The following is a 13,101-nucleotide window of genomic DNA, read 5'->3' as shown; positions in this document are numbered from 1 at the left end:
TTTTCTAGGTGCCAAGGGGCTGTCCAATATGCTAAGCAGCCATGCTACTACTACTCTACATTTTGTTCCATTCCTAGTTAAAAGGGAGTGCTCAAAGAGGGGGAAAAAATCACCTAGCAAAACCAGAGAGGCTGGTTCATTGTTTCTTAAGTGCCCTTTTCCAGGTTCCATTTACATGCATTATTAGCCATCAGAAAAAGCACTTGTTAACAATGACTTTAGAAATCATAATCATTAAAATGGAAAACTTCCATTTAAACCAGACTACCCTTTGTGATGTTAAAAGCATCCCTCAGAGCTTTCACCCTTCTTTCTGTGAGGCCTATTGGAGCTTTTAACCTGGGCTTTTGATTTGGAGTCTCTTGTGATCTCTTCCAGCTATAATTTTTACAAGTAGAACCCTGAAGCTTTTTAATATTTTTGTTTACCACAATTATTCAGCTTATTTTCTTTACATGTGTTGGGTATGTTACTTTTCTGTGATAGCTTTCAAAGTAATTCAATAGAATATGATGGCTTTTAAAAAAAACTTCAAGAGGAAAAAAAACGAAGTGAACAGTTAAAATATTTAAATTAGCGTGAAGGCTTATATATGAGCAACAAATTATCTTAAACATATTCATCAGAAAAAAAAACTAGGAAGTATACTGCATAAAAATGTTGAATATCTGAGCCAGGAATGGTGACACAAGCTAGTAGAAAAGCAGGGAATTGGGGCCTATAGAACTTGCAGATGGCATGGTAAGCTGATTAGCCAAAACCAACCTAACAAGAAAAATGGAGATTAGGGACTACGAAACATTGATGAGGTTAAAAGGATAAAAGAATGAGGAAATAAGGATAAGTAGTCAATTTTTGGTGTCACATCCAACAGAAAGACCCACCAATCAGAAATCCATCTTCAAGAACTCCAGTTCACCCTATTTAACCCAAGGCCCAGCTCTGTAACAACAAAGATGTTACAAGATGGCTGACTCAGGCTGAAGTACGGTCTTCCTGTGGCATATCTATACCCCATACTCTCTTTCTCTGATATATTTCTTTTCTAATAAACTTTTCTATCATATCTTTACTGTGTTCATATCTTTCTGAATTCTGAATTCTTTTCCTGTTGGACAAAGGGCTGAGGTTATTTATTGTCCTAAACTTTTGATTAAGTATGTCTTTTTTCTGACTTGTACTTATCAAATGGTATCAATAAGGCAGGTGAGGGACACATGGGGCTAGATCCTGTCTTTATTTTCTATTTTGACTTTTTTACTGTAAACATTTTAATCATTTTTATGTCTATAAGTGTTCAATTAAAGTATGACTGAATCTTCCTCAAAAGTTAAGCAGAAATACCATATGACACCGCAACTCCACTCTAGGTACATATCCGAAAGAATCAAAAGCACATACTCCAACAAATATTTGCACATGAATGTTCACAGCAGCACAATTCAAAATAGTCCAAAGGTGGAAATGAGCCAAATGCCTATTAGCCAGCAAATAATGTGTGGCCGCAGATACATAAAGGAATTTTATTTGGCCATAAAAAACAAAGTTCAACTACATGATACAACATAGACAGAACCTTGAAACAACTAAGATAAATGAAAGAAGCCAGGCACAAAAAGGTTACACACTGAATGATTCCACTCATATGAATATCTGGATGGGAAAATCTATATACATAGAAAAGAAATGGGAGGTTCCAGAGGATGGGAAGAAGGAAAAATGAGGAGTGACTGCTATCAGACATAGGGATTTATTTTGGAGTGATGACCACTTTTATTTTGGAGTGATGACAACATTTTAAAACTAGATAAAGGGAGTGGTTGCAAGATAGCAACAAATGCCACTGTACTATTCACGTTATAATGAATCATTCTGTTGTGTGAATTGCACCTCAATTAAAATGCTGATCATGATTCCTGAGGTTTTGGATCTGCTATACATTTTGTGTTTAAAGTGAGGATCATACTTGCACCACTCCAAGTCTTAGAAATGTTCATTTTTACTTTTTCCTGGGAAATAAGCAAGATGAGTAATCAAAATATCCTTGGCCAATATACAAATCTGTGGTTGAATTTCAGAGTAAGAGAGCAACTCATTTTTTTTTACTTAATTACAACACAAGACTTGTTACCCTAGCACAGAGGAAGACCCTATTACCTGGATACTCGCTTATCACAGTGACATCATGACATCAGTATGTGCGGGACAAAACAAAAACAAAATTTCTTTCTCCATGACTGATTGTTGAAAAAAGTTTAATTAACTACAAAAATCTATGAATATCAAAGGTGGCCTCTGGAGAAAAATGGAAACTACTCCTTTGGTTTTAGTTCACAAGAGTAAGCATCAGAAGAATCCCTTTGAGTCTTTACAGTCCATGCTGGTAAACACTAGAGTCTTTACAAGTGTGGTGATTTCTTCAGGTAATTCCTTCATGTTGATTACAATTGCTTCAGTGGCTTAAAAAGAGAATATAAGTATTAGCAACATCAAAAATGAATAATACACATCTTTAAAATACCTCCAGCAAAAGCCAGATGCCAATGGCTCACACCTGTAATCCTCTCTACTCAGGAGGCTGCGATCTGAGGATTGAGGTTCAAAGCCAGACTGAGCAAGAAAGTCTATGAGACTCTTTTCTATTAACTACCAGAAAACTGAAAGTGGAGCTGAGGCTCAAAGTGGTAGAGCACTAGCCTTGAGCAAAAAAGCTCATGAACAATGCCCAGGCCCTAAGTTCAAAACCCAAGACTGGCACAAAAAAATGCCTCTAGCTGGGCACTGGTGGCTCATGCCTGTAATTCTTGCTACTTAATAGACTGAGATCTGAGGATTGTGGTTCAAAGTCATCCTGGGTAGGAAAGGCCATTAAACTCTTATGTCCAATTGACTACCAAAAAAACAGAAGTGGACTGTGGCTCAAACAGATAGAGCCTTAACCTTAAATAAGAAACATCTCAGGGACAGGGCCCAGACCCTAAATTCAAGACCAAAACAAAAAAAAAATCCCAAAACAAACCAAACCTCCCGATAAGCTGTACAGTGTTTTGCCTTATTCCTGAAGGTGACTGTGTTTAGTTAAACCTAAGTACACACAGCTGTGCTTTCCCACTGATGAACATGTGCAGTATTCTCCTCAGATAAATACTAAAGAACTCACACTAGAGCAATGAACTGCCATCCCTACTAAAAAGAAGCTATCCAATTTGAGGTCTGTCACAACCCCTAGGGTAATCCCTGGCAATACCTGCCTCTGAGAATAAATTTAGGAAAGTGATGCAGGTTCCTGGCCTCTCTCATAATATGAAATAGAGCCACAGGAAAAATAAGCTGCCCTTGGACACCAATCTTGTCTCTAGTATCTTCCTACGAAGAAATAAAATATTTTTTTATACAAATCCAAAGGAATCTGCCATACAATGAGAGATCTACACTACAGTCAGTAAAGTGTTTTTGTAAATAAAGTTTTATTGGCACAGGGCCATGTCAATTTCTTTCTTTCTTGCCTCTGGCTGCTTTCCTACTATAATAACAGATCTCTGTAGTTGTGACAAAGACTGCAAGACCCACAAGCCTACCATACTTACTACCTGGCCTTGCAGAAAAATAAATGTGCCAATGCCCAACTTAAACTACTACAACTCTAAACAGCTAAAGCTCCCAGATACTTATTTACTGGCATATTTATACACTCGTTTCTGAACTCAGATGCATCCTATTTCTCCCAAGTCCTAATTCTGAAGAGTACCGTGGGCTCTTAGGTCTGTCCTGCTCTCTGTGCCCATCAGATAGCATCCCAAGGAAGCTAAGACCTGTAATATTCCCATCTACTTGTCGATTGGACTAGTACTTGAAGATTTCTTCTTACCTTCTCAGAAGACCCTGCTATTCCAAGTCATTCGTTAGTTGCATATCAGCTATATTTGGCTCTAGAAAGCTATCATCACTGGCAATGCTGGATCCATCACTAGAGCAAAAGAAAAACTAATTTAGCAAGGTGTTAAAAAAAAACACTTACCAATTATTCATTTTCAGTTGCAAATATGTTCTATAATTAACCTCCAGCTAGAGAAAATACTAAGGAATGCTCTGTTATCACTTTGTGGTCACTAGAGGGAGAGGTGAGTCCAACCACATGCATGGCCTTCTTCTTGGGTCAAAGAAATGAATTACTTGCTGTCATCAGAAAATGGAACTTACTTATTGAGAAGATTCAGGGAAAAAATAAGTTCAAGTTGAAATTTATCTTCTGGAGACCACTGATCACCAGTAAACTTCAACAAAACCTTGATTTCTCTCCTATGCCTCTTACTTATGGTCTGCTTTCTACTAGAGCTGTTCTATATTTTTTTTAATGACTTAAAATGAAAGCCTGTGTTGCTAAGTTCCCCTTCATTTTCTAAGAATCTATTCTTCAGACTGTGGCCTAAGTCTTAAGCTATCTGAAATTGAGTATCACTTAGTTCTTTCCCTACTGATCTCAATTTGTTGTCAAGTACATACAATATTACCTGGATACTTGGGTTTTTCATACTTCACATTTCTGATGCAAACTATTTCCTTTTTGACAAGAAGGGTTTCAGGACACAATAAACAAAAATATGGTATGTTGCCAGGTGCTAGTAGCTCATGCCTGTAATCCTAGCTACTCAGGAGGCTGAGATCATGGTTTGATGCCAGCACAAGAAAGAAGGAAGGCTTTGAGAATTTTATCTCCACTTGAGCACCAAAATAGTCAGAAATCGAGCTGTGGGGGCTGGGAAGGTGGCTCAGTGGTAGAGCCCTTGCCTTGCATGCATGAGGCCCTGGGTTCGATTCCTCAGCACCACATAACCAGGAAAAAAAGCCGGAAGTGGCGCTATGGCTCAAGTGGTAGAGCACTAGCCTTGAGCTGAAGAGCTGAGGGACAGTGCCCAGGCCCAGAGCTCAGGCCCCTTGACTGGCAAAAAAAAAAAAAAAAGAAAAGAAAAGAAAAAGAAATCGAGCTGTGGCTCAATTGGTAGAGTGCTAGCCTTTTGCAAAAAAAAAAAGTTCAGGGATAATGCCCTGGCCCTGATTTCAAGCCCCAGGACCAGCACCAAAAAAAAACAAAAACAAAAAAACAAAAAAAACCTGGAAATGATGCTCTGGATCTTTCCTGACAGTAGATCCATTAAGACCTCAGGTGAGAGGTGTTGTCCCTATATCCAGAGAAAAGGAGACTCCTTCCTCTGAGACATAGGGACAGAGAAAAGAATCTGAATAAATGGGCCCTGGTTCATTCCCCAGTCCATTCCATGACATCATACTCCTTACCCTATTCTATTTCTCCATAACTCTCCTCTTTTCCTCAAACATGCTACAGAAAGCGCTAGGGCTTATTTCCTTAACAAAGACTCTTTTTTTTTTGGTTGGTCATGGGGCTTGAACTCTGGGCCTAGGCACTGTCCCTCAGCTCTTCAGCTCAAGGCTAGCACTCTACCACTTGAGCCACAGCGCCACTTCCAGCTTTTTTTCTTTTTGCATATATGGTGCTGAGGAATCGAACCCAGGGCCTCAGGCATGCAAGGCAAGCGCTTTACCACTGAGCCACCATCCCAGCCCCTAACAAAGACTCTTATGTCACATAAAATTTATATTAAACTCAAAAGGGGTGACATGGGGTCAAGGGGAAAAGGGTAGACGAATACAGAAGAGAAAAATGGAAAGAAAAAAAAAACAGTCAAGAATCCAGTGTAAGCCACACCGGTGGCTCACACCTGTAATCCTACCTACTCAGAAGGCTGAGATCTGAGGATCATGATTCAAAGCCAGCATGGGTAGGAAAGTCTGTAAGACTCTTAGCTCCAATAAACCGCCAGAAAACCAGAAGTGGCACTGTGGCTCAAATGGTAGAGCACTCACCTCGAGCTGAAGAGCTGAGGGACACCGCCCAGGCTCAGAGTTCAAGCCCCACAACCAACAGAAAAAAAAAAAAAAAGAATCCAATGTATAGCATACAAAATTAAGAAGAGTGAGGGAAGGGGTGAAGAGGGGAAGGATGGGTGAGAATGTTCAAAGGAGTGACATTGGTCAAGATATATGCTATTCATAAACTTTGTTAAATGGCAAATCCTTTGTACAACTACTTAAAGATAATCATAAAAAGAAAAAAATTATATTAAATGAATGTGTATATCTTTCGTTAGTAATCTGTCTCTGGCTATCATGGCCTCAGAAATGAACCTAAGCTGGGGAGAGGAAAAAGATGTTTTTCCTCCCCTCCAGCAACATGAAAGAAAGGACTAGAGAACAGTAAACACAGCTGTGGATGGCTGATTCACTAGTCAGATACTATCCTTTTTGTTTCAGCTGCAGATTGGTTTTTGTCTGTGTGTTCCTCCCTAGATACAAAGGAATCAGTCATCCATGGCTGTTAGCAAATCTCACAGGGAACTTAGACTTGGTGGTCATTATGACTAGGGCCTGCAGGTTAGATCAAGACCTAGGAAACATGAAGATACACATATAAAAAGTTAATATATTCTCTAGTTGCTTTGCCTTGAAACCCTAGCCACTTCAGGTCATATTTTCACTGCAATTTATATGCTAGCAGCATGGAAGTTTTCTATTCCAACAAACATGCACATCAAAACCGGACACTGGTAGTTCATGCCTGTAATCCTAGCTCTGAGAAGGTTGAGATCTAAGGATCACAGTTCAAAGCCAGCCCGGGCAGGAAAGCCCATGAGACTCTTATCTCCAATTAACCACCAAAAAATCCCCAGAAGTGGGACTGTGCTCAAGTGGTAGATCACTAATGTTGAACATCAAAGCTCAGGGACAAAACCCAAGCCCTAAGTTTAAACCCCAGGACCAGTACCAAAAAAAAAAAAAAAAAAAAAAAAAAAACCTCATTAGTCCAAAGGTTTGAGAAATATGCCATTTTCAAATTAGAAATCTAAGGGATGATCTTATTTCCTTGATTCACATATAGTATTCAGTATAGAACTGGTTGTTAAAACCCCTATCACCATGCTGGGTTCCTTTAAAAATATATCTCAATGAGTAAGCTCTGCAATTGAACCTCAGCTCTGAGACATAAACTCAGTTTAGGTCTTCTTGCTTGGTTTCAAGTAAACCATAACATTAATGAACTCCACTAGCGTGCTACTGATACTGCTAGGAAGTATTCATTCTGTGCCTGACCCATCCCGAGCATCTACTGACTAATAACAACCAGAGTCTAAATTCCAAAGCAGGTAAAATTTCACTTTTTTAAAAAAGGGAAGAAGGGCATGGTTTTAGAAACTCTATGCTGACAGGCTAAAAAACAAAGATTTACTATACATCTATTGAGTATTAAAAGATTCAAAACAAAGCAAAAAAGATACTCTATCTTTTCTGGGTTGTATGCTCACTGTCTTCCCTGACTTTTGGACAAAACAGCAGAGATATAGGGACACACAAGCAGGGAGAAGAGATGGAAGATTAAGAATTGGGCTACGGAATACAGTGTGGCTCAAGGGGTAGGGCACCTGTGTAGCAAGTGTAAGGCCCTGAGTTCGATCCCCAGTATCACCAAAAGAATGAATTGGACATAAAAGACAAATGTATCCCTAAGATTAGTAGAGTAAAAGATAAGTCATAGTTAGACTTTAGTTCAGGAAAATCACTTCTGCTGCATAAGAATTGCAGAACATTTTTGTAAACTGGCTGGAAAAGTTGATATAACTTTGTACATTCTACATATGTCTTCTTTCCTAGAATAGAAAGAAGGGAGATTTAGAAAAAACTCCATTGCTTCAGGTGTCAAATTTTACACACACTTCTTTTTCCTTCACTAAGTTCAGAGTAGAGTGTAGGGTGGGCTAACATCTTCTCTCTCATATAGCCCCCATCCTATAAGTAGGATGTTTTTGCAGTGCTAGAGTTTGAACTAAGGGCCTTTTACTTGCTAATAATGTATTCTACTACTGAACCATACCTCCAGCCCAAGATTTATTAATATCAATAATTACTTAATTGCCACATACCTTTGGATAGTTCACATGACCCTTGAGAATCAAAAACAAAGTAGCAATAACAAGTTGCCAATTTCGCTAAAACATTGAGGGCTAAAAAAGACTGTGTAAAGTTCCTATGAAAACTACATAAAATGTATAAGCCGTAGCTATTTATTATGGCTGCATACCCAATTCATAATATAGTATTTCCTTGAAACTCATAGAGATACAAAGAATCTGGAGAAATTGCAAAGGGCATGATTTTCAGAACTGTTTCCCATACTCATGGGATCCAGCATAATTCCCAGCACCATACTAGCCAGTGGGCTTAGGTAGGTCTGTTGCTAACCTTTCTTATTTCCCATCTGAAGGCCATTTGCCCTAATCTCTGTCAATACACCAAAATGGCAGAGGCAAAAATCTAACAAAATGAGGTTCCAGCTTGAGTTCATTCATCTCCACTGATTTTCTTTCATATGTGTTCAGAGATCCAGGGTAGGACAATAAAGTAGACCATGATGCTCTAGAACAAAATTATCAAAAGAAGTGTTACTGCCAAACTTGCTGACTTGAGGGCATTCATCTGCTGGCAAAAGAAACAAGTGGTAGAAATAAAAGGTGGGTCGCTGATGGACACAGAACGGTGGCTCCTGCACATGCTACGGAATGCACTGAACATTATTTTATCTACCAGTACTAAGGGGCTTGAATTGAGCTCCTGGATGCTGTCCCCTAGCTTTTTCTCTCAAGGCTAGAGCTCTACCACATGAGCCACTCCTCCACTTCCAGATTTTTGGTGGTTAAGAATCTCATGGATTTGGGGCTGGGAAGGTGGCTTAGTGGTAGAGTGCTTGCCTTGCATGCCTGAGGCCCTGGGTTCGATTCCTCAGACCTCCACCACCTGAGTAGTTTGGATTATAGGCCTGAGCCATGCCAGACTTGGCCCTAAACTTTTGATCCTTCTACTTCAGTCTTCCAAGAGCTGAGATTACAGGGAGGTACCATCACTAGATATTAAGATTTTCTATATTAAATTCTGTAATGTGAGCCAGGCACCGGTGGCTCACATCTGTAATCCTAGCTACTCAGGAGGCTGAGATCTGAGGATCACCATTCAAAGCCAGCCCAGGCAGGAAAGTCTGTGAGACTCTTTTTTTTTTTTTTTTGGGGGGGGGGTCCGGTTGTGGGGCCTGAACATCTGGGCCTGGGCGCTGTCCCTCAGCTCTTCAGCTCAAGGCTAGCACTCTACCACTTGAGCCACAGCACCACTTCCGGCTTTTTTTCTTTTTGCTTATGTGGTGCTGGGGAATCGAACCCAGGGCCTCACGCATGCAAGGCAAGCACTCTACCACTGAGCCACCTTCCCAGCCCCTCTGTGAGACTCTTATCTCCAATGAACCATCAAAAAAAACCCAGAAGTGGCGCTGTGGCTCAAGTGGTAGAATGCTCACCTTGAGCTGAAAAGCTGAGGGACAGTGCCCAGGCCCAGAGTTCAAGCTCCCATGACAAAAAAAAAAAAAAAATTAATGAGGGTATTCTTAAACCTGCACTGTCCAAAACACTAGCCACATGCCATGGTGTCTATCTACATTGAAAGCAATTGGGACCAATTAAAATTTAAAATGCCATTCTTTATTTGCATTGGCTAACCTTCCAGTGCTCTGTAGCCATATGTAGTTCATGACTGCCATATCTTATAGTGCAGACTATTAAACATTTCAGTCATTTCAAAAGGTTTTAGTGGATAGTATTACTTACTTTTAAAACAAATAAATCCTATTTTAAAAACAAAATACAAGCCGGGGTCCCATAGCTCACACTTGTCATCCTAGCTACTCAGGAGAGGCTGAGATATGAGAATCATGGTTCAAAGCCAGCCAGGGCAGGAAAGTCCATGAGACTCTTATCTCCAATTAACCACTAGAAAACCGGAAGTGGCACTGTGACTCAAGTGGTAGAGCACTAGCCTTGAGCTGAACAGCTGGGGGACCAGGACCAGAGTTCAAGCCCCATGACCGACAAAAAACAAACAAACAAAAAATCACAATCATCATGCAATAGTCCTTGTCATTTCATCAAAAAAGTTTTGTTTTTAAAGGTCTGTCTAATGGGCTGGGAAGGTGGCTCAGTGGTAGAGTGCTTGTCTCACATGCATGAGGCCCTGGGTTCGATTCCTCAGCACCACATAAGCAGAAAAAGCTGGAAGTGGTGCTATGGCTCAAGTGGTAAAGTGCTAGTCTTGAGCTGAAGAGCTAAGGGACAGCGCCCAGGCCCAGAGTTCAAGCCCCATGACCAACAAAAAAAAAAAAAAAAAAAAAGAAAGGTCTGGCTAAAATTGAAGCAAATATCTTTCATGCACATACATGCTCATACAAAGAGTGGAATCTCTCTGAAAAATAAAAAGGATTTCACAAGACCATTTTTTACAAGACAAAAAGCAAAGTCACAAGCAGCCATACACACACATGGGAATCACTATCATTAAGACACTCTCTTGACTTACAAAAGAGTTGATCATAATGGCTCCCATGTGAATCTTGACATTGACAAATAAAAGACGTATCACAGTGAGACAGATTTATTGAAGACATCCAGTTCCTGGTAAATTCCCAATGTAAGAAAACCTATTCCAAGGCACTAGTAAAAAAGCATCATAATGCCTAGCAGAGTCCATTGTAGGCTGACCACAGGCAGCTGGTAAATTATTTCTCCATTACCAAAAAAGAGGTAATTGGAATGTTTATTTTAGGGTTAATGACACAAGGCCATGAGTCAGTAGCTCACTCCTGTAATCTTAGCTACTTAGGAGGCTGACATCTGAGGATCCTGGTTCGAAGCCAGCCCTGACAGGAAAGTTTCTGAGACTCTTATCTCCAATAAATTACTCCAAAAAAAAAGCTGGAAATGGAGCTGGAGTTCAAGCCTCAGGACCAGCACGCGCTCGCGCACACAAACACGCATTAATGACATAGGATTCACAGCATGCACATATTCCTCCATATTTTCTATCAAAATCCATTTCATGTGGGAAAACACATGTTTTGAAAACACGTTGCCATGCACACAGAAAGCATTGTTACTGCCATACTTACTTCCTTCTCAAAGGGCCCCTGGAAGCCATTAAATAGGAAAGCAACAGAATAACAGTATGCCTTCAATGGTTTTGCATTTCATAGTAAACAGTAGAATACAACCCAGTTCAAGCATTAAAAGCACAGTAGTATGTAGTACTCTGAACTCCATTCCTAGCTGGCAACCAAAACTTCAGCACTGCAGGGGGCCATGATCAATAAAGAGCACCTTTTAACCTATATATAATCCCCAAAGGAAGGAAGACTCAAGCATGATTTATTAACAGTAATTACCAAGGTGGGCAGGGGGAGAGGTATGGAGGTGAAGTCAATCACAGGAGAGAGCTGTTTTAAAAGAAGTTTAAAAAGCATGACTCAAAAAAAGAAGCAAAAATAACAATTCTGCTCCCCACCCCCCCTCTTGCCCCGCCAATTCCCTTTTGTGTGAAATGTAACAGAGAGGCAAAAGTACCATTGTGACAATAAGTTAAGGTTTACAAAACACCATGTTGACTACTCTTCACACAAACCTAAAGACCAGGAGTAGTGACTTGAACCAAATTCCCCAGGAAGTGGCTGATACAGAAATCAGATCCATTGCACCTGACCTACTCATTGAATCTGTCACCATATAGGACATGAGCAGCCCCTAGCAATATCAAACATGCAGCCCAAAAGCCAAAAAGCAAGGTGATTACGGGTTTGAAATAGTTCTAGAAAACAAATACCAGATTCATGCAGAGAGAACTAGCTTCTTACACCGAGTCAAAGCGCACAGAGCCAGCCAAAGAAGGGTAAGTGTGCCTTACAGGGAGGTAATGATCACTGCAAACAATGGAGAGAATTCTCTCACCCCCACCTTAACCACTGCCGAAAGCTGCCATCCTAATAGCAAACAGATCAGTATTTTCCTCCCACAGAGCAGTGCAGGAGTATATATCAACAGCCAAGAGGCAATGGCATTAAAACCCTCAAGGGAATTCAGGGTACTGCAAGTTTGTTCCATATGGATTTATGTACATTTTCTCCTGTAAGCCAAAGGAAACCACTGAGGGCTTTAAACTCCAGAATAATGTGGGAGGATCATTTTGACAGCAGAAAATGGATTAGGAACAGGAAAGCTTGAGGCCTAGAGACCAAGTAGGAGGCTCTGCAGTAGGCAAGTGATCCAGGAGCTTAGAACTAAAGGAAACTTAATAAGAGTATAATAATAATAATAATAACTATTATCATAGACTAGGCACTGTGCTAAGTGCTTTATATGTAATGTGAAATTGAATCTTGATTACTATCGTGGGAATGAGGGACTATTATGACCCCCTCCGTGTGTGCGTGCACTGCTGGTGATAGTACACAGAGCCGCCTTGTGCATACTAACTACTTGCCCTACCACTGAGCTACACCCTCAGCTCACATCATCTTTTGGTATCTGTAAGTTATATGTGAGCGTGAGTTTGTGAGTGTGTGTCTGTGTGCTATAACTGGGACTTGAACCCCCAAACTCCAATTCTTGCTTGGCTTTTTTGCTAATGACTGGCACTCTACCACATGAGCCATAGCTCCACTTCTGACTTTTTACTGGTTAAATGGAGATAAGAGTATCATGGATCTTCCTGTCTGGGCTGGCTTCAGACCTTGATCCTAAGATTTCAGTCTCCTGAGTGGCTAGGATTACAGGCACTGGCACCTGACACTTTTCCTTCCTTCCTTCCTTCCTTCCTTCCTTCCTTCCTTCCTTCCTTCCTTCCTTCCTTCCTTCCTTCCTTTCTTTCTTCCTTCCTTCCTTCCTTCCTTCCTCCCTTCCTTCCTTCCTTTTTCTTTCTTTCTGTTTTTGTGCCAGTCCTGCTGCTTGAACTCAGAGCTCCACACTCTCACTTGATTTTTCACTCACAGCTGGTGTTCTACCAGTTGAGCCATACCTCTACTTCTGGCATTTTGCTGGATAACTGGAGATAAGAGTCTCACAGGATTTTTCTGCCTGGGCTAACTTTGAACCGTGTACCTCAGACCTCAGCATTCTGAGTAAGCTGGATTATAGTCATGAGCTACTAGCATCCAGCCCTGCG

At 40.6% G+C, this 13,101-nt stretch overlaps 1 protein-coding gene across 5 annotated transcripts in view; it reads right to left on the bottom strand.

Annotated features, from left to right (window-relative positions):
- Nucleotides 1-1,509: 1,509 nt before the first annotated feature.
- Ctps2 (CTP synthase 2) overlaps nucleotides 1,510-13,101 on the bottom strand; it is a 100,794-nt gene continuing 89,202 nt past the window's right edge. For all 5 annotated transcript variants that reach the window (XM_070040808.1, XM_070040807.1, XM_070040811.1 and 2 more), the window contains 2 exons: nucleotides 3,869-3,967; nucleotides 1,510-2,459 (listed from right to left, as the gene is read on the bottom strand). In XM_070040808.1, the coding sequence (XP_069896909.1) occupies nucleotides 3,886-3,967 (82 nt within the window). In that variant the 3' untranslated portion in view covers nucleotides 1,510-2,459; nucleotides 3,869-3,885. The remainder of the gene's footprint in view (nucleotides 2,460-3,868; nucleotides 3,968-13,101) is intronic.

The sequence above is a fragment of the Dipodomys merriami genome, unplaced genomic scaffold (genome assembly GCF_024711535.1).
Source record: "Dipodomys merriami isolate MVZ:Mamm:240054 unplaced genomic scaffold, mDipMer1.0.p SCAF_3, whole genome shotgun sequence".
NCBI lineage: Eukaryota > Metazoa > Chordata > Mammalia > Rodentia > Heteromyidae > Dipodomys > Dipodomys merriami.
Note: the sequence above shows the minus strand (reverse complement) of the source record. Positions and strands in the feature narration are given on the sequence as shown.